The sequence below is a fragment of the Xenopus laevis genome, chromosome 5S, assembly GCF_017654675.1.
Source record: "Xenopus laevis strain J_2021 chromosome 5S, Xenopus_laevis_v10.1, whole genome shotgun sequence".
NCBI lineage: Eukaryota > Metazoa > Chordata > Amphibia > Anura > Pipidae > Xenopus > Xenopus laevis.
The window spans coordinates 30221532-30244461 of record NC_054380.1 but is presented as its reverse complement, the minus strand read 5'-3'; the positions used below and the strand labels follow the sequence as shown (position 1 = coordinate 30244461).

Genomic DNA, 22930 nt, shown 5'->3' with positions numbered 1-22930 from the left:
ACAGGGACGTATGGTAAGCTTAGTCACCATGGCAATTTTTTTGGCACTCTTTGCTTGTCATGGCCACACCCACTTTGGAGAAATGCCCCCAATAAACCGCTCCCCGTTTTACAGATACTCTCAATAAATATAGAAATTAATGCAGTGGCAACTTCATGTATATTGCTCCAAAACCCATAGCAGGATGGCACAGTGGATATTCCATGTATAAACACCCCAGAACTCAATAGCAAGATATAACAGTGGCTATTCCATGTATAAACACCCCAGAACTCAATAGCAAGATATAACAGTGGCTATTCCATGTATAAACACCCCAGAACTCAATAGCAAGATATAACAGTGGATATTCCATGTATAAACACCCCAGAACTCATAGCAAGATATAACAGTGGATATTCCATGTATAAACACCCCAGAACTCATAGCAAGATATAACAGTGGATATTCCATGTATAAACACCCCAGAACTCAATAGCAAGATGGCACAATGCCAATTTTTAATTTAGGCAAGGAAATGGTTAAACACCACAAGGCAGAGTAATGACTGTGATTTGTATCTTTATTTCTGCACTGATAGTCTGGGGGTAGGGGAGGGGGAATGAGCAGCACCAGCATAGGGAACCACCATCAATCCTGCCTGTCAACCGAGTCCCGGCACCAATGAATACTGGCGCCTTTTCCTCTGCCTGTAATTGGCTGTCGGTCAGCTGTCTCAGAGCGGCTGTGCGCCAGCCATATACGCACTGCTGCATATGGTAAAGCACATGCACCGATCTGTCACTTCTTGCACATGCGCAGTAACTGACAGGTCCATGGACCCGGGAGCTGGAGGGAACGTTCAGCCCCCAGGAATCCCTCTTCGAATGCAAGAGTTGTCGTGACGTTTGGGAGTGGGCGGAGTCATTTTCAAAACCAAGGGCCAAGATGGCGGAGGTTGGCTCGCTGAGGCATAGGACGCGGTTTGGTTTGAGGACTAACGAGGGAATGAATCACGTTGGCTATTCAGGTATGCTACGTGCCGCAGAGGGTCTGTAGGGAAAGACCCTGAAGCGGCTGATTATAATGAGTGCGAGGCGCGCCGAGCTGAGGGCGAATGCTCTTGGACTGGTCTGTGCGGTGACGTCGAATGACATAGTCCCTGCTGACAGCGAGGGGTTAATAAAACGCGCGCAGCCCGCTTTTGCCCCTTTATATACTGCTCTAAGTACTTCAGGATGTTCACGTGATTCACGCACACGCTGTCGTGTGAGGACCCCCACCTGCCGTGAACCCACGTGACCCCCTGATGCGTCTGTAGGTGATCAGCTACCTGTGGTCTGCCAGTGGGCACACGGGATGTCCATCCCCTCGTCATCTGTTCATACACAGCGGGGTTAGTCTCATTCTCACAGCTGCTATCTCTAGCAAGGTTCCCCAGTCCGCTTTTGTTCTGCTAAACCTATCTACCTGCTGGGTGGCGGGAGCTTCCATTTAAAAGTAGCTGGGGGGGGAGGGGGTCCTACAACTGTCTGTCTATACATGTGCTGTCATATAGCAACACAACTCCCTAAAGCAATAGCCACCTGCCCTCTCATCTACCAAAATACTTACATCCACCTGAGAACAGTGTGAGAACCTGTACTGTTCCGCCCAGGGTTGACAGGTTGGCAGTTTTCCAGCCAAATTGGGCTACTAACTTAAAGTCCAGGTGGGGTTTGAAAGTACAAACTTGCCAAGGTACAGATTTGGGCTACTTTTTTGTCCTTTGGCTGGTTTGTACTTTGGGAAGTTTTTTTATTTTCTTGCCCCAAGCCTGTGTCTCCCAATGCATGTTGGGTAATGTCATATTTGTTTTAACAATTTGCCAGCTGCCAAGTTTAATGTAAGACTACAATACCCAGCATGCAATGGGACTGACTTGTGTAGAAGTGGGGAGTTAGCAGATTTTAGGCTCTGTACCCCAGTCTCCCATCCTTCTTAAGCATTCTCACATTTCCCGGTGACTTTTCTTAATTTCAGACAATTTTGGGCCAAAATCTGCTGGCCACCAAAATGTCTAGAGGTTAACCTGTTTTACCAATATTTATTGAAATGGTACCTTATGGGGCCCCCCTATACCTCCTGGGCCTCTCTCTAGTTATGTCCCTTGACGGCTGAATCTGTGCCATTTTGCTTCATGGAAAAAGTCATATTTTCACATATATTAATTTTTTAGACTTTTTTTTTTCCCTGGACATATTGTGCTATTTTTGGGCTACTCCTACCATCTCTTGGCTTGTTTTGGGCTGGTTTTCTGGCTGACTTTGGCTGGTTTTGAAAATTAGACCTGGCAACTCTGTTTCCGCCTTATAATCAATACATCTACAATGACCTGCCTGCTATTCAGTTCCATTGGTTTTTTTTTACATGAAAATGGAGGCACAATGAGTGACAGCGTTCTTGTGACATCTCTGAAATGAATGTCATTTGGATGCAAATAGAAATGTTGTTTATCTTGATAGATTAGTATGTGTTCTACACTCATTGTGCTCTTTGATAAAGCCCAACTTGCGGGTCAGTTTGTATGAGATTTTTGGATGAACACCTGATATCCTTGGGCTTATACAGCCAAGTTTTCATATCACTGTTACCTTGTTGTGAGCTAAGGGAGGCCCTGAGCATGGTTTGGACCTCATTGAAGGCTTGAGTTGCAAACCAGTGATTGGTTGAGATAACTGAAGATGAAATGGGGAATAATCATTGGTTGAAGTTGAATATCACAGGCACAGTCAGCCAGTGATAACTTGAAACACTTTACAGCATATCAGAAGGCTTTAGATGTGGTCATTCAGGAGAGTTGTATGGCTTCCAGACTGCTGAAGAGACCCAGTGACCTCTTTGGATGTCATCATTTTATTATTAAAGGGGTTGTTCATCTTTGACATAACTTTTCTATTCTGAGACAATTTGCAATTTGTTTTCATTTTTTATCATTGAAGGTTATTTAGCTTTTTATTCAGCAGCTCTTCAATTTGCATCTTAATCAATCTGGTAACTAGGGTCCAAATGACCCTAGCAACCATGCATTGATTTGATTAAGAGACTGTAATATGAGTAGGAGAGGGCCTGAATAAAAAGATCAGTAATAAAAAGTAACAATAGATTAGTGATTATCTATGGTGTCAAATAAAGCTGACCCCGTTCTATTACTAAAATAGATATGGTACCAGTGGCTAAAATGTATATAGCCACTTTATTAAATCCAAAATACCCAGATGATCAGGACACCAGTTGTCTGACAAGTTCCTTCCAGATAAACCTTGATCCACCAGGTTTGGAAGATTATCCCTCTGACTTCCCACACATGCCCTGATGGTCAGGCAGTATAGTTCAAACTGACCAAATCCCAGTGTGCATGGCCCTCTTAAAGTCTCATCCAAATAAAATAGATTTGTCTGAAAACAATGTGCATGGTAATGTTTGCAAAGTGTCTTATTTCTTGGCTCTCTCAGTTCACTTTCTTATGGTAATGAGGTAGGAGACAAAGGTTCCAAAAAGATACCCATATTCAGGAGATTATTGCCTGTTTTCAGGCAATGTGTCAAGTTAATGGAGTGACAAGTAGACTGTTTTCTCCTGCCCACAAAGCTAATGCAATTTTCCAAATTGTTTGAGGGCGCCATTAACCATAAATAAAGCAGTAGCCCTTTGTTGTCTTATTGATGAGATTGTGGATATTGATTCATTTAAAAATAGTCTCACAAGGTTTATGGCAAACATGACTTACTTCATCTGCTTAACAGCCCTAATGGTTTGATTAAATTAGGAGGGGGAGGTCATAAAAGAGAGGATAGCCAAGACTATAGTCAAATACAAAATATTTAGTGTTTTTTCTTATGACCGAAAATATTAAGATATTTTGTTTAATTGAATTTTATATATAAAATTAGAAATGAAATTTGATTATAAAAAATTGTCATTGTTTGAAAATGGGTTCGTTCACCTTCAAACACTTTATTTCAGTTCAGTTGGTTTCAGATAGCTCACTGGAAATAAATACTTTTTCCAATCTCTTTCTATTTGTGACCGCTTTTCTATTCTTGAAGTGTAGAGTTTAATTTTTAACCTTCTAAAGCAGTTCTGGGAGGGGGAGTCGCCTCTTTAAATTGATATATAAATAAGTTCGAGAGGCATGAGTGCACACTGGGATTAACTTAAAAATTTTATTTTATTTAGTTACATTAAAACAGGTCAACGTTTCGGTCCAAGCCTAGGACCTTTATCAAGACATCGATTGTTTTAAAATAAACCCTTAAATAGACAGAGGGGAAACACTCACCCAATCCCGTGCGACATATAGAGTCATGTGATCGAAGAGGACAGGACCAATCACCAAGTAGTACATTAACCGTTTAGTGTGATTAAAAACACTGTTATAAAGAATAAAAGAAAATCTTAGTAAAGAATCACTTTACAGCATATGTAATAAGTTCAATGAGCTAAGAAACCTGAGATATATAGTAAAGTGGAAATTCATTTTAGCAACATAGCTGCAATATTGAAAAAATGTTACATTTCATAAAAAATGTTACACAGAGGTATCTATAATTAGTAACTAAGTGACAAGAAAGGGGGATCTCCCAGAAGCTTTTGTAAACTCATCTTTGTTTTAAAAAGCAAGTAAGTGGACAAATTTTCATTCAGACCCAATGGACTAAGGTTATTTAAGGTTTTAATCCAAAATACTTCCTTTTGTAGAAGAATATTGGCGCGATCTCCACCCCTTCTCAGGGGTGGAATATGATCAATCCCAATGTACTTGAAAGTGGGAAGTCTGTGACCCTGTTCAAGAAAATGTTTAGCCACAGGCTTAACAGTTTTCCCGTCACGTAAAGCTGTGCTTATTGCGTATCGGTGTGCATCCATCCTCGGCCTTAATGTCAAATCGGTTTTCCCGACATAGGACAAACCACAGGGACACGTGATCAAGTAAATCACATGTGTGGTGTTACAAGTGATGTCTAATCGCATGTCTTTTACCTGTATGGGGATGTAAAAAAGATTGTCCTGGGGACATAAAACGGCATGAGGTACAGGTAGGGCATCTATAACAACCTGGCTTATCATTGATTAACCAAGTGCGCTTCGGATTGTTATAGCACAGCACAGGGTCATTTTTAACCAATATATCACGCAGATTGGTGCCCCTTTTATAACACACTTGTGGGGGATATGGAAGAATTCTAGCCAAGTCACTATCAGAATGAATAATGTTCCATTGTTTTCTAATAAATTTACTCATGTTTTTTGTGTGTTGACTATATTTAGTACTGAATACAACACTAGGCAGCGTTTGCTGGCTACCACTAACGCATCATGGAGCATCTTATCTGGGTACCCCCTTTCCTTAAATCTGTCCCACATTTCATTTAACTGGCCCTCCCGGACAGCCGAATTCAAATTGTTCCTCCAAACCCTACAAAATTGGGAAATAGGGAGGGATCTTTTCATCGAAATTGGATGGCTACTCGTAAAATGTAAAAGGACATTTCTGTCTGTCGGTTTACGATATAGTTTGGGAAACCGGTAAAAATATAAAAGATGGAAAGCCATTAAAAAAAAGTATTTGTTTATGGTGAACAATCTGAAAAAACTGAAAAAAATTTTCTGGATAACCCTTAATGTGTTACTGTAATAAAATGTTTTTATTTGGTGCCAAAAGCGTTGTACTGTTTGCTATGAGATGACCTGACTGAGTTTGTGCTGATTTTAGAGGGATGTTCTAGAAATCCTGCTATGTGTGCAGTTACCCTAATGATCATGCAACAACAGTGAAGGGGTTTGTATATTCTTCCTGCATTAGTGGGCCTTTATCTGGGTGCTTAACAGTTGAAGAATATACTGGTTATTTAGCTCCTGATTTAGGGAATTTCTACAAGGTTTAACAATTCATATTTATATAATTCCCAGGACCTGATATCTAGTCATATAAGCCATATTGTATGTGTGGTAGACTGTAAGCTTTATTAAGGCAGTGCCATTGTAAAGTATTGATTTTCCTTTTTTTCTCCTTGGGATATTATGTAATTCTTGCACAAGCGAAACACATTACAAATAGGGATAAGGGACACATCAAGCAAGAGTTAAGCTGTCCATACATGCCAAGATTTGGAGAGAGGTTGTGGTCAAAATCAGCCATTTAAGCTTGTATTGCCTATAAGAAGGCATTCAGATCTATAATCCTGTGATCCTTGTGGAATTTGGCAAATTTCCCATAAACTAAGTCCCGAAAATAATGGTGTTCAATTAACCCAAAAGCTGTGATTAACTATAGTAAAATCTTGGTCTATACAGCATACCCATGACACACAACCTGCATTTTTACTTATTAGGCTCAATTTACCCACTTACTACTATAAAACAGAAGTGCTGCCTGAAGTGACAGGTGGGAGCAGGTGATAAATGAGTAAAATACCTGATCTGCCTCCGCAAAATATCAACATTTTTGCAGGTAACCTACACTTACTCCAGTACTCTGTAATTCATTAAATGACTTTTATATATTAAGTATGGATGGGCGAATTTTGCTTCGGAGAAAATTCCCCGAAATGAATTAAAGTCTAAAGGTGACAATTTTTTGACGCACAACATTTTTTTTTCTCCCATTGAAGTCTATGGGCATAATTTCTGGGGCGAAACACGCTGAAAAAATTCACTCATCCCTAATATTGAGCTATGAGAGCAATCTTTGCATTCTTTCTACCCACTGTAGGCTCAGCAGCAGCTTCCCCACTAAGCATATTGGATGTGACCTGGACCCCGACCTAAAATGTGATACTCTGCCTTCTACCCCTATAGCTCTCTTACCCACAACCTGCATTCTCATTATTGCTGTTTTTGTAAACACCGCAGCACAAGATATTCATGCTATTTCATGAATGCTGCATATCCTCTTTCATTAAGGATCTCAAGTGAGCTTGCAGCTAGTCTCTTGTTTAACCTTTATGTAGTTCATTTTTTTTTAGTACGTTTAATTTAGTTCTCTGTCCCTGAGGGGTCAAGGGAAAACTCCACAACAGGAGATTGGCAGTGCTTCTTGTGATTGGGTTTCCAAACAATTATGGGTACATTTTTGGAACCTTTCTGAGCAAGTCATTCTATGTACTTGCTAATGGGAGTGAATTTGCTTCTGCTTCATGAAAGTTGTGGAGTCTGTATTACAGGTAAGAAAACAGAAAGGTGACTTTGGTTTGTTTTCATTGCTGGGACAATATGCCAGAAATATTGATTGTGCCTACTATACAAGACATGTCAGAGTCACTTTTCTCACAAATAAATTGAGTAATTGGTTGAGAATCTGTGGAGTCATTAGTTATTTCTGTAAAACATAGGAACAACCTATATACCTGTCATAGTTTTTAGAAATGACTGGATGTCTCAGAATAGAAGCCTGGATGATAAACCTATGTAATTAAATGAAATTCATGGCCAAGGTATGCTGATGTAACATAAGCTCTTTTCTCTTATATCTCAGCGGGTGGAGATCTTTTCCCTGACCTACTTTTCAGCGCACCATCCCAGGGGATATTCCAGTTAAAAATAATCTACATTTACCAACCGGGGTTACTGCAGGTGCTATGCTATCTGCTGTTAATTGCTAGTAGCCAATTTGCACATTTTGTGCTCAGTGCCACTGCTAAGACTCCGTACACAAGGGGGTTTGATATGCATTTGTCTTGTGCTGGATAATTATACATTCCACTGCATGACAACAAGAGTATATTAATTGATCGGTCTGCCCTATGGGCCTGCATGCACAGGAGCGGACATTAATGCCATTGGGCATACATAAATCATTTCATACTTGAGGCATGCAGAATAATCGACCACACAGCATATTCATTTATAGGAGAAGGAAAGGCCTGCAGCACTTGGTGGTGCCAAATGTTAGTCACCCAAAAGTGATTGTAGTTACTTATCTGAAAACTGCACCAGCCCGGGGTTATACCAGTGAGCACCGTGGAACGTTCTTCTTCCATCTTCCTCCTTCATCGCGCGGCTGCGCATGCACAGTAAAACGAAAAGCTGAACTTAAGTCGGCTATTTTGTTAAACTGCGCATGCGTCTGCCCTGGGAAATAAGACAACGGAAGTGGATCGCTCCGTGGTGCTCACTGGTATAACCCCAGGCTGGTGCAGTTTTCTGCTGATAGGAGCACCGGCCCGGGGGGTTTCAGGTAAGTAACTACAATTATTTGTGGGTGCCTAACATTTGGCACCGCAAAGTGCTGCAAGCCTTTCCTTCTCCTTAAGTGCACCCCTCTGGGGATGATGCCAAATGTAATAAGAGGTTCTGTTATTATTGCCTTTGTTTCTTACCAGTATATTATTATAGCCCACATATTTAATAAAATCAAATAAAATGTACCTCCAGTAGTGAAATATAAAGGCACAGAGTCCCGGCATGAGGCTGTAGGTGCAGGTGGTTTCTGATACCCTCATTTTACTCTTCCGCGGGTCCATTGTTCATTTATTTTTGTTTGTCATGTAGCAAAAGTAACATCACTTATCCATTATAATAACTGATGGCATAACTAAGCACATGTGGTTTTCAAGTTATTTAGGGTTTTTGTGTGTTATATGTAAATAAATATACTTTTTTAAAATTCATTTAATTTTTGTTTGTCAGAATTTACACTATTCATACAGAATAATGAAGGATTTGTTCCATTTGGGCAGATTAGTGTATTTTCAAATAAACTACTGAAACTAACAAACATGTGCTCTTGGGCCTATATTGGTGAATTTGGCCACCGACTGGCCAGTAATGTGCCTTTTTGACAGATCAAGCAGTCTGTATGTAGCATATGCAGTAGTTTAAAATAGAAAAAAATCGCATCTTTATGTTTACATCAGAAACAATTTGCAATTTTTTAATGCTCATGTTTATTATAAATATTTTTGTAGTGGTCTAGTGTTTGGTAAAGGTACACAGCTGGTTTAATGGTTATGAGTTCTTAAGTGTGGAATGTGCCAAGTTATGTGACTCCACCATCCACAGACCTTTCTCTCTGTTGAATAGATATGCAGGTGTATTTGTGTGCAACTCAGAACATTTTTCCTGCAGATTTGCATTTATACAAATAAGTTAGTTAGCTGTGTTTGTGTTTGACACCCAGTGTAAGCATCTCCGGGAGCCAAAGCATATCATAAAATATAATTAACAACATGCATATGTCCATTTAAACGTATAGTAATGCAAAAAGTGGTTTGTATACGTTTAAATATAATCAATGTGTATTTGATTCAGAAACACTACTGTAACTTATATAAGCAAGCAGTTGTATAGCTATGGCGGCAGCCATTGAAGTTGAATAGGGCAAAAAGGCTCATGTTTACACAGCAGATAACAACATGCATTGAATCAAGTATCATTCACGGCTTATTGCATAACTATTAAAAGCAACCAATTCTCATATAAAATAGGACATTCGTTGCCAAGATACAGTTTAGTTGTAGGTGCTTGATAAACAGACACAAACAAAACAAAAGGGGCAGATTTATCAAAAAGTTAATGTGATTTATTAAAGTTCAAATGTGCTTCTGCGATTCTAATTTTTTTTCCCACCCAAACGCACACATTCAGGTTATATTGGGTATGTCCAAAGTCCGGCATGCGGGCCAATTGTGGCCCATTTTTAAATAAACACTGGCCCACAGCAGAGTTAAAGTCTAGTACAACTACTGTATAACTAGACAATTACAGCTTTATGGTCCTCCAGTGGCTTTATGCATCACTGTGTCAGGCTGGCACCTGTTTATCAGTGTGCATGTTAAAATAGATAGGCCTGTGGCTGGCAAGGCATTTCATTTGTATCTTGTAGAACACACCTACACCTCTTCTGCAACTGCAAAGTTCTTGTGGGAAATCCTGAAGTGTTGATGTGGAACATAGGCGTCCTGTGTACTTATCCAAGCTCCTCTGAATTGGGCGTTATGCTCACTATGGAAATGTTGTGATCCAAATTGTACAGGACAAATCAATGCAACACATTGTACAGAAATCACATCCTTTTTGTCATGCTAATGCCTAATTGGTACACTCATATAGAATCACAAATAAGATGAATAAAAATATCCTATGGTTCCTGACAATTAGTACGTTCTTGTTGGTAGCTGAATATTTTTAAGCTCTTTATCCGTTAAATCTGTTTTTTTTTTCCACTCACTTGGATAAGTAACTAAAAAAATACTCTGTTAACTGAATGAAAACTGGTTATGCAATCTACACACTTTAAAAGCTTTTAGTACTTGAGACCTTGTACAAGGAGCTGTTAACTTCAGATTCCTGCATCCCTATGGTAACAGACTAAAGACTGCTCTCTAGATTTGAATGCCGTGTTATATCTGAAATGATACCAAATACACATTTGCTGTGAACCTTGCAAGAAAATATGGTCATATTTTCCATATTTCTTTTTTATCTTTTTCCTTGTGAATGTTTAATTTGCAGCTGTATACCGGAAATAATACTCCATGACTTCTCTGTTTGTTAGTTTTTCTTATTTTTGACAGTACAGAATGCTTGGGACCTGGGTGTTATCGGGAAAAATAATCTTTCTGTAATTTTGCATTTTCATACATTAAAGGCAGTGATCCCAAACCAGTAGCTCGTGAGCAACATGTTGCTCTCCAACCTCTTGGATGTTGCTCCCAGTGGCCTCGCAAAGTAGGTGATAATTTTTGAATTCCTGGCTTGGGAGCAAGGTTTGGTTGTATAAAAACCAGGTGTACTGCCAAACAGAGCAGGGCAGAGCAGTAAGCAGGGCCATCCCCAGGGGTGCCAATTATTAGACAAACAGTCTCCTGGGTACTCTGGGTGGTGGGCCAACCAACCATGCCAAAACACTGACCATGATTCACCAAAAGCCAACCCCCTTTGTGGCTCTCAAATTGCACCTTTCCATCTCTGGAATAGCAGCCCTGCCTATATGTTTTAGGCCCATGGTAGTTAACCTTTTTCACACTCTTTTACTTTAGATATCAAACCAGCTGGCCCATTGACCCCAAACCAGTAGCTCAGTAGCACAAACAGAGCCTCAATTTAGGTTGACAATCCACATAGGGGCTACTATATGGCCAATCACAGCACTTATTTGGCACCCCAAGAACATTTTTCATGCTTGTCTTGCACCCCAACTCCTTTTACTTCTGAATGTTGCTCACTGATTCAAAACAACTGACTGACTTCAAACAACTAGTTGGTTTAAGATAGATCACCAGAAATAACTTTTTTAAATTTTCTTTGTGTCACCGTTTTTCTAATATTGAAGTGTAAAGTGTAATTTTTCACAATCTAAAGCAGCTCTGGGTGGGGGGTCGCCGACCCTGTAAACTAACAAATTGATACATTCAGTTGATACATTTCTTATCTTTGTCCCTGCTGGGAAGAATCTCTGGGTTTCATTAAAGGCAGCTGTTAAGGTCGCCAAAGGCGCAAAGATTTCTCTTGCCGAACGACCGATTTTAGCGAAGTCCGACCAATCCTTCTAAATTATCGTGCAGTTAGTGTGATTCGAACGATCGAACATCTTACGGTTTTCAGCCGACATCTGTCAGGAAATTGTTCGGCCAGGTTAAAAAATCTTTGTCGGTCCCAGTGCAATCTATCTATGTTTGCAGGGCCAAGCAGGCAGCTCCCCTTTGTTTTCCTGGCAAATTGGTCTTTTTAGTTGATGGACAATTCGTATGATCGTACGATCGTTCCGAGATAATCGTGGTCTCACGATGACAATCGGATCTTTTAAAAATCTTTACATCTATGGCCAGCTTTAGAATTGATACAATAATTGCTAATACTCCAGAGATGCTGCTGAGAAATGTATCAACTAAATGTAGCAAAATTGTAGCAATTTAGAGTCTGCATCTAAATTACTGAGTTGCCAGATTCAAACACCAGAGACATGAACATTCAACTTTAAATTTTGGAAAAACAGTAAAAAAAAATAAAATAATGGAAAGTTATTGGAAAAAAGTCTTTATTTCTGGGGAACAATCTGAAAACAACTAAACTGAAAAAGGTGAACAACCCCTTTAAGTCCAGTATACAATCATGTAAACATTAAATAAACCCAATAGGCTGATTTTGCTTCCAATAAGGATTAATTATATATGAGTTGGGATGAAGTACAAGCTCCTGTTTTATTATTACAGAAAAAAAGGAAATCAATTTGGATCTGGATTATTTGATTATAATGGAGTCTATGGGATGCAGCCTTTCCGTATCTGGATAACTAATCTGATACCTGTATTAAATGTGCTCAGGCTGCCATTAGATCACAATAATGGCATATATAGACCTCATTGGTATACCAAGTATACACACAGAGAAAAATACACTAAATAATAAAATCAGTAAGTGTATGGCTTGCTTGAAAGTGATGAGTCTCCAAAATATAAAGAAAAATGTTTACTTTGGGGCATATTTATCAAGGGTCGAATTTCGAATTGAAAAAACGTCAAAATTCAAATTCAAAAAGACCAACCAAAATTTAGTCAAAGTTTTTTTGGTCGAACAGGTCCGTTTTCGATTGAATAGGTCCGTATTCGGCCGAACTTGAATCGTACGAATCGAAGGAATATTGCATTAGATTTTTCAAAATCCACCAATTGACTCCAAATTGGTTCTAGGAGGTCCCCCACAGGCTAAAATGGCAATTTAGCAGGTTTTAGATGGCAATGGTCAAAGTAGAATTTTTAAAGATGTACATGATAAATTTCGATATTCGAATTTTTTAATATTTTTTTAATCGAGTTTGGACTATTCCCTAGTCGAAGTACACAAAAAATAGCTCAAGTTTTTTCATTCAAAAATTCACCTCGACCTTTGATAAATCTGCCCCTTAGTGTACATAGTACAGGAATGCAATCCGTTATCCAGAAAGCTCAGAATTACGGAAAGATTGTCTCCCATAGACTCCATTTTATCCAAATTTTTTAAAATGATTGCCCCTTTCCCTGTAATAATAAAACAGTAGCTTGTTCTTGATCCCAACTAAGATATAATTAATCCTTATTGGAAACAAAACCAGTCTATTGGGTTTATTTAATGTCTACATGATTTTCTAGTAGACTTAAAGGGGTGGTTCACCAACTAGTTGTTTTCAGATAGATCACCAGAAATAACCAAGTTTTCCAGTTACTTTCTTTTTTCTATGTCTGACTGTTTTTCTAATATTGAAGTGTAAAGTGTCATTTTTCACCTTCTAAAGCGTCTCTGGGGGGTCCTCAACCCTCTAAACTGTCTAAAATGATACATTATTTGATACATCTCTTATCTTTGTCCCTGCTGAGCAGAATCTCTGGGTTTCATCACAGGCAGCTGTTAGAAATGATACAATAGTTGCTAATACTCCATAGATACTGCTGAGAAATGTATCAACTAAATGTTGCAAAATTGTAGCAGTTCGGAATCAGCACTTGAAACGCTGTCAGACTCAAACACCAGAGACGGGAACATTCAAATTTAATCTTAGATTTTGGAAAAACAGTAAAAAAATAAATAATGGAAAGTAATTGAAAAAAAGCCTTTATTTCTGGGGAACAATCTAAAAACAACTGAATTGAAAATGTTTAGAAGGAGAACAACCCCTTAAAGAAGAAAATATTTAGAAGGAGAACAACCCCTTAAAGATACAAATTGTGGAAAGATCCTTTATCCGGAAAACCCCAGGTCCCACACATTCATGGATAACAGGTCCCACACCTGTACTAACTTGGAAGTAGTTTTAAAATTAGCTAATGGGAGAATATCAGTAGCCATTTGTGCATCACTGGCTTGATTTCTCGGGGCTCATTAAATGGTATTTGAGTTATTTTGGGACATCATACAACCAATATACAGAACTTCATATACAAAACTTCATTGGCTGTACCACTTGCATTGTTTGCTTTGCTTACTATATTTGTATAATGCACCCTTGCAAGGTTTTCAGCTGTCAAATTTCTGCTGAGAGTTTCCATCTGGGTTTTCCTCCTGCTGCTTATGTCAAAGGTTTTTCCATACTTGGACACTTCTAATGTATTGTGAGTTTTTAAAGATCATTAGATCCATTAAAGTCTAATTTCTAGTTGCTTCCATTAAATGTTTTTGCAGCAATGGTACTCAAGGCAATATCTGGGTAATTAAAATCCCACATGCACAGCTTTTTCTATATGCAAAAGAAGCAGAGGCTCTTTCTCTCTTAAATGCTCTTTCAAGTGATTTACTTTTTGTCTGTTTTAGCCATATGCCTTCAGTCTTATGACAAATTCCTACAATAATTTGTTCCTTTATGCTAAGTCTTGTGCTGGTATCTAATCCCAGAATTAAATGAATTAAACTTACTCTGAGCACTTTATATGTGCATTGTATATTAATTTCCTTTTTAGTGGATTGTGACCTATAAACAGCCTTAAGGTGGCCATACACGATAACATAGGCTCCTTTGGAGTGGTCACCAAAAGAGCAGAGCTGATGGGCCCAAAGCCTGATATTGGCAGTCTAAAAATATGAATGTCTGAAAAAAATCTAAAAATACGAAATTACTGTAAATTGCAAAGTGCTCAAGGAAGTAGTCTGTGTAAGTTTGGAACAATTTTTTTGTCCCTCTGGAACATGGTCACCTTCTGTATTTTATAGTGCAATCATTTGACTCATTGAGCCATGTTTCACCAATAGCGTCTTGCTAATTCTGTGCCATTATTATAAGCCCTTTTTTTACCAGTCCAGCTTCCTGCATTTAATTCTTGTAACACTTACAAATATTCTACCCTCTTATTGCTGCAAAACGATAACTGCCATATGCCCCAACCTTTCTTACTAATCTCCCTGAACTGCCTCCCGCCGGCTAGAATGTAAATTGCTGGTGGAAATCCGAATGCCTCACGAGAAAACTTAGGGCAACTTTGCAAAATGAAGCACTCCGACTGCCATCCCGCTGGTGATTTACATTCTAGCCTGCGGGAGGCAGTTTGGGGAGATTAGTCGCCCTGAAGAAGAGTCGTCTAAATCTCCCTAAATCTGATAGTGTCTCTGCCCTTAAGTTATTTTCTAAGGGTTCGGGGCACACGGGCAGATTCGGGGATATTAGTTGCCAGGCGACAAATTTCCTCCTCTTCGGGGTGACTAATCTCCCCAATCTGCCTTCCGCCAGCTAAAATGAAAATCGCCTGGGCGCAGGCATTCGGATCGCTTTTTTTTCTGAATCCCAAAATTGGAGTGCTATCACAGATCTGTATCCCCGGATTGGTGTCAGGTGCCTTCAGGTGTCGGGCTCAATACTGCCCAAAAAGCCCAAAAAGCCCAAAAATGTATATCGCAAAACAAGAGACCTGCGGCACAACTGTTGCAATTGATTAAGTGATCAGTATTTATTCAGCTCACAAACAAAACGGCAACGTTTCGGGCCTCCACTGGGCCCTTTATCAAGCCTCTTTTTTTTCTGAAGTCGCCAAAGTTTCCTCGTGAGGCAATTATGGGCGACTTCGGAAAATGGAGCGCTCAGAGTGCCTGCCCCCAGGCGATTTTCATTTTAGCTAGCGGAAGGCAGATCGGGAAGATTAGTAGCCCCGAAGAAGAGGAGATTTGTCGCCTGGTGACTAATCTCCCCGAATCTGCCCATGTGCCCCCACCCTAAATGTAATTGTTATCAAAAGCTAGATCCATCTGTTTACAGTCTCTGCGCTGCTGTCTCTGACTCCTGAAATAATCTTGTAAACAGACTACTTTCTACTGCAATTACATTTACGCATAACGTTGAAAACCTTGAAAATTTAATTTTGTATATTGTGAAGTTAGGTAGAATTACACTTCTTTTTTTTATTATGCAAAAATCTATTTTGGGGTGAAGGACCCCATTAGGTTCATGACACACATAACCAAAGGCCAGCTGAGAAGCACCCAAGCCCGGCCATGCAGCCTTTCATTTGATTTAAGGGAAATCGCCTATAAGTCATTCTGACATGTAACATTCTAAAAATAAAGAGGATAAAATGCAGTGTGCCTTCAGATAAAAAAAAATTACATGGAATACATTACCTACGCTTGCCTCAAAATGTCAAGTCTATAACATAACATAAACATATTTGGTGAACAAAAATAGTATTCTTCTTCTATAGGTGCCTCTTTCAAAACTTTCATCTTACATAATATGAAAGCCAGGTACTCATATAATTTACTAAAGAATTTGCTTCAGCTTCATCTGCCTGATGTCCTTCCAACCTCTTGCTACTATGATGCTGTGTTACTATGTCTAAAGGTGGCCATACATGGGCCGATAAAAGCTGCCGACAGACCGAGATCTCGATCGGATGGGACTAAAAATCCCGTCAGAACACGGCCATATCTGTTCATTGATGCGGTCCCGCGATCCCTTCGTTAGGATCTGATCGTTGGACTCTAGGGCCCACGATCGGATCAGCCCAATATTGCCCACCTCAAGGTCGCCATCGAGCGGATCTCTCCATGTATGGCCACCTTTAGTCACCTGTCTGTCAGAGTGCACACACTAAGGGGCAGATTTATCAAGGGTCGAATTGAAAATTGGCATTTTTGAGTTTTCTAATGGTCAAACTGTCATTGGACTAGGGAGATGCAAATTCTATTTGAGTTTTTCAAAGAAAATTTAATTAGATTTTACAGATTTATCATACATTGGCTCTTTAAGAACTCAAATTCGACTATTCGCCACCTAAAACCTGTTGAATTGCTGTTTAAGTCAACAGGAGGTGTCCAGGGATCAATTTGGAGTTGTTTGCAGCCTTCCTGACATTCAAGGCTTTTTTCGGAGTTGAGTTTTTTAAATTCAAATCTAATACCGAGTTTAAAAAATAAGATTTTTATAATAAAAATTTAGTTTCTGGGAGTTTAAAAAAAAAAACTCCTCACATGAATTGTAAATTTGACCCTTGATAAATGTGCCTCTTATAGGCAGTATAGGGTTCTAGTACAGCCTGATATTGACAATGATGAGCTGGTTATGAGTCTGAAAACCCAAAGTAACCAGTGCATACTGCAAATTAATAACACTGAATAGGAATGTTTTTAAGCCTTTGTATGTGAAATTATATAACGCATGTTGCCTACCTCTCAAATTCCAAACATAGAAGCCAACAACATAATCTATTAGAATATTTACCCTTCTATTTAATACAGTTCTACACAGATACCAAATGAGAAAAAAAGCCTACACTCTTGCAGAACCTTCATAAAACTTACAGAATGTGTCCATCTACGGTATATATCTCCTTTTAGGGCTATTTCCAGTAAATAAGGAAAAGGAAAAATTGTGCTGCATACAAGATTCATGGGTTTAATAACAAGTGCCATATTTGTTATACAAGGCTAAGTGGGAAAGAAATGAGCAGTGATATAGTACAAAGCCAGACGTGTGTTTGCAACGTTCTAAGACATTTGACACGTATTGATTTTCACTTTGTCTTCTGCCTCTTAGTGTTTATATCCACAGAGTAAATAGATCAGTCCTGACTTTAAGTTCTTTCCAGTAACATATTGTAGCGTAGCATTAGTAATGGCAATTTACCTCTCCCCACTGGAATTACCCATTCTTTATTTAGAACCTTTCTTGGCTTTGCCTTCAGCATTTAGTAATTATTTAATATTTATTTTCCGTCATTGTGTCAGTAATGAGGAATTATTGTGAGGCGTGATACAGTCACACAGCATGGATGTAAAAAAAATCAGGGAGTTAAAGCTTGGTGATGCTTCCCATGACCGTTTCTCTAACATTAATACTGAAGAATATACAACAGAACTTTCATTGGCTTTTTTTTTTTTTTGTTTAACGTTTGATGGAATTTATTAAATGTTCATGGAGAGAGGCAAATGACCCAATCCTTTCCAGAAGTTGACATAGTGTGACACAGATACTGACTCTAGAGACTCTTGTATAATTAGAGCAATTTTGAATTCTCTGGCATTATTAAAATTGCTGTTGTAGTATAGATGAGCCTGTGTAAATCATATTCTAATCCAAATGGCTTATTAAAATAACCTCAAATGAATGCCCTCAGTCTACAACTGTTGGTATTCTAGGAGAAGAGCTGGTTTGTGTGATGTTTTTAATGTCGTTCTTCACTATCTGTTTGTTTTAAATTTCTCTGGATTTACAATCCAGTAGTACAATCTAGTATGTGAGCAAGAGTTAGGTGTTCTGCTGTACCAAGGAAACAAAATAGGGGAGCAGATGTTGGGAAAGGCTGGTTGATATATTTCAACACCCCCCCCCCTCCAACTTTTGAATTTCTGGCCAATCACAGAATAAATAAAGAAAGGATCCAACTTTAGACTCATGTTTACTGGCAAAGGTCACAGGGGTACAGTTTTACCAGTTTATATGGAGTGATATAGACTGTATTCAGAAATGAAACTTGTATGAATCAAACTCTCATGGAAAGTCTGTTGTGGTAGTTGCATCTATAACCGCGTTTTGCGCAGATCTCGCTGATGTAAATACACTTTTAAAGGTCCCCATAGACGCAAAGATTTCTCTTGCCAAACGACCGATTTTAGGGAAGCCCGACCAATCCTTCGAAATTATCGTGCGGTTAGTGGGATTCGAATGATCGTACATCTTACGATTTTTCGGCCGACATCTGTCAGGAAATTGATCGGCCAGGTCAAAAAATCTTTGTCGGTCCCAGTGCAATCTATCTATGTTTGCAGGGCCAAGCAGGCAGCTCCCCTTTGTTTTCCTGGCAAATTGGTCTTTTTAGTTGATGGTAAATTCGTACAATCGTTCCGAGAAGATCGTGGTCTCACGATCAGGATCTGATCTTTTAAAAATCTCAACATCTATGGCCAGCTTAAGTTTGTCTCTTTGAGCTGTACAGGGTTGGCAGAAAATTGTGATTTGAATGTATGTTTAAATTGCAGGTACAGGTATGGGATTCTAGAAAACTGACATACTCCATTGTATCCAAATAAATTATACAATACATTTAATTGATAAATTTGTTATCTTTGGCCCTGCTGAGCAAGAATCCCTGAGTTTCATTACAGGCAGCTGTTAGAATTGATACAATAGTTGCTAATACTCCACAGATACTGCTGAGAAATGTATCAACTAGTGTAGCAAAATTGTAACAGTTCAGAATCTGCTCCTGGATCACTGAGCTGACAAACTGAGACACTAGGCACAAACATTCAACTTTAAACTTAAATATTGGGAAAACTGTTAAAAAAAAATAATAAATGATGGAAGCAATTGAAACAATTAAAGCAGTTGGTGAACAATCTGATAACCTAAAAAAAATGTTTAAAAGGTGAACAACCCCTTTAAAAGAGTATTTCCTAACAGTACCTTGTACATGATCCAAACCAATTTCTGCAATTCTGAAAATTCAGAAAACAAGGTACCTTTAGCGTCTCAGATGTCACTGAAGTTGAATATAGTTCAATATGGTTCCATTTCATTCTATTCACTTATTTAACTCTTACAAATGAGCATGCACTAATGGATATGGTAATTGACTATAAAGGACTTTTTTAAGTGATTGGATGTACTTACCTGAGCCCCATGGACTGATGTACATAGAACCAGGATGATGGACAATTTTCTAATCCGCACATTGGATATTATATGTTGTATTTCCCTCCCACTTCCCCTCCCCCTTTACCTCCTCTTCCCAAATTGGGAATACTACTTAAACATTCACAGAGTGTGGTGTGTGTATAGGCTTGATAAAGGACCCAGTGGGGTCCGAAATGTTGCCTGCTTTCTATGTCTACTATGAGCTAATAAAACACTTTGTTGCACAAATACTCAACTCCCAGTGTGCTGCAGTGAATATGATACTTGGATTGAATTTCTGACCTATGTAGGCTTGGTTGATATACTGCAACAACTGGAATTGGAACCCAACGGGAAACTGAGAAGGTAGAGCACTCCAATTCTGAGTGGAACTGCAATATTCTGGTTGGGGATCAGTGATAAACAGCTATGGGACCTGTTATCCAGAAAATAAAATATTGTATTACCGCACACCTCCTTCCACTTTTCTGCGTGGTGGTGCTGGTCCTCCGTTGACCAAGCCCGGTCTCCTTACTGCTGTGCAATTTCAAAAAACGGTCCGCACACACCAATGTTGCAGTCGGGGATTGTATTGATTGTTGGTGGCATTAATAAAAGGGGTACAATCCCCGACTGCAACATTGGTGTGTGCGGACCGTTTTTTGAAATTGCACACCTGTTATCCAGAATACTCTGGACCTGGAGTATTCTGGATAATGGATCTTACCATAATTTGGGTCTTCGTACCTTAAGTCTACTATGAAATCATGTAAACAATAGGCTAATTTTGCTTCCAATAAGGATTCCTTATATAATAGTTTGGATCAAGCACAAGGTACTGTTTTATTATTATTTTAGAGGAAAAGGAAATCTTTTTTTAAAAAAATTTGAGTTATTTGGATAAAATGACGTCTATAGGAGATGGCCTTTAATTCAGAGCTTTCTGGATAATGGGTTTCCTGATAACTGATCCCGTACCCATACTGGTTTCTGCTTTTTGGATAATCAACTCTACTAACACACCTCATTGAAGCTTTCTAGTACTAGTTAACATTAAAATCTTCTGGGGCATACACTAATCTACACGCAGGGGCTGATTCACTAAGGGTCGAATATCGAGGGTTAATTAACCCTCGATATTCGACTAGGAATTGAAATCCTTTGACTTCGAATATCGAAGTTGAAGGATTTAGCGCAAATACTGCGATCGTACGATCGAAGGATTATTCCTTCGATCGAACGATTAAATCCTTCGAATCGAAGGATTTAAATCCAACGATCGAAGGAATATCCTTCGATTAAAAACAGTTAGGCAAGCCTATGGGGACCTTCCCCATAGGCTAACATTGACTTCAGTAGCTTTTAGATGGCGAACTAGGGGGTCGAAGTTTTTTTAAAGAGACAGTACTTCGACTATCGAATGGTCAAATAGTCGAATGATTTTTACTTCGAATCCTTCGATTCGTAGTCGAAGGTCGAAGTAGCCCATTCGATGGTCGAAGTAGCCCAAAAAATACTTCGAAATTCGAAGTTTTTTTACTTCGAATCCTTCACTCGAATTTAGTGAATCGGCCCCTCAGAGTAAAGCCATTATATTTCGTTGCTTTTCTTACTTTTAGAGGTTCCCCTGATCCTGCCTGTACCACATAGAACTTTCTCCCTCCTGAAATTCCTGCTTGGGATATCTTGATCTAGATGGGTCCTTATTCTTTTTACTTGTTAGGGGCACGTAATTTGTAGGGATGTCATTTTTGTCATTTCCTTGCCTACAGGAGTGAGCATTATTGAGAACCCTCACTTGCACAATGTATTAACCAGTAATGGAAGACTAATGGAGTCTACACTGTTTGGGGAGTGCAGATACAATATCTGTATATTCTGGCCAATGCAAGGGGTGCTACTGTAAGATGCCATAGACAGCTGCTATTTTTTGGGACTGTGGAGAGCTTTTTGGCCTCTGTGTACTGAAATGTCAGAGCCTCTTTTTAATCTCAGTCCAAACCTGGTTCAAGGGTTGGTTCACTTTTAAGTTAGAATTGCTAAGGAAAAGTTGACCAACACAAATCCGATATCTTCACCAAATGGATGAAGTATTGATGTATGTGCTACTTTTCTCCTAGTAGTATTGGGACCTTCCTGTGAATTAACTGCAAATTGTATTCAATCATCTACGAGCAACTTGCAGACCTTCAGATGATGAACTACCCAGCATGTGGCCCTCCAAATATTATACTATATATAGCATGCACCAATACAGCGCTCACTTTATGAAGAATATTGAAGCGCCAAAGATGGCGCCCTGTGAGCTCCGCTGCGCTGACTCTGCATGTGCGGTCGCTATTTCTAGAGGGGGCAAAATTCAGGGTAGTCTGTGCAGGTGGAGGCAGGGAGGGGGGCCAGTGGGGACTTTTGGCTAAAGGGGATGTAGTTCTTCTTTAAGTGACAGATGACCTATTTCCCAATAAGAGCTAATAAATCTTCTGTTAATGGGCACCTGTTGGGCAAAAATATCCCCAGCCAAAGGTGCAGCTAATAGAGCCCAAGCTCCAGTTGGAAGCAAAAGTAGTTGTTGTTTTTTTGTAAATTGCCCCTCCGCCAGCACTAGGCCACCCACACTGGGAGGGAGCTCCTGGTACCATCGGCAATGTTGGGGCACATAATGAGTGAATGCCGCCACTTTCTCATCATCATTTTTATCAAATTGTGAAACACTTTTATTAGATTTATTACATCTACATTCCTCTTAGGCTTTAAATAATATAATTCTTAATGTGGAGTAATATAACTTGTACGTTTCCTCTACGCTTTTACCTCCTACTTCTGGAGAGATTTGCCGGATTTGTTGCCAAATCTTCTGGGGGCACTTCATGTTTTTGCCACATGGCACACACGGGTATTCTCAGCCGACATGGGGGAAACGCGTGTGGACTGTAAGCGTTGTGTATATATAGCGGTTAATGAAAGAGAGAGGCGAGTTTCATGTGCCTGGCTGATCCAATGATTGTTAGTTACGAGAGCTGTAACAATGTTCTACTATTGCTCCCAGGACAGAAATATAGGGCAGACATTTGCCATTCCCAGCGATAAATGCATTAGTATAGACTTTACAGTAGCAATGCAGGTATAACCTATAGCAACCAAGCAACAAGTATTGTTTATCTGTTTATACAGAAAGTCACACTTGCCTATTTGCAGAAACTCTGTTTGAAAGCTCCTGGGTAAATTATCTGCATCAGCACCAAGTTTCACTGATCCAGTTAATCAGTCAGAGAAAAACCTAAACCTAATAGGATTGTTTTACCACCAATATGGATCAATGCAGCTTAGTTACCATCAAGTACAAGTTAGTGTTTATTATAATGAAAGTGGAAATCATTGTTTATAAATGAGAATTATTTT

The 22930-nt window shown here is 39.2% G+C and overlaps 1 protein-coding gene across 2 annotated transcripts in view; it reads left to right on the top strand.

Annotated features, from left to right (window-relative positions):
• The first annotated feature begins 750 nt into the window (after positions 1 to 750).
• LOC108717776 (atlastin-2-like) overlaps positions 751 to 22930 on the top strand; it is a 46104-nt gene continuing 23924 nt past the window's right edge. Inside the window, exon 1 of one of the 2 annotated variants that reach the window (XM_018265122.2) lies at positions 751 to 1009. In XM_018265122.2, the coding sequence (XP_018120611.1) occupies positions 928 to 1009 (82 nt within the window). In that variant the 5' untranslated portion in view covers positions 751 to 927. The remainder of the gene's footprint in view (positions 1010 to 22930) is intronic. The other variant, XM_018265121.2, reaches the window with a different exon arrangement.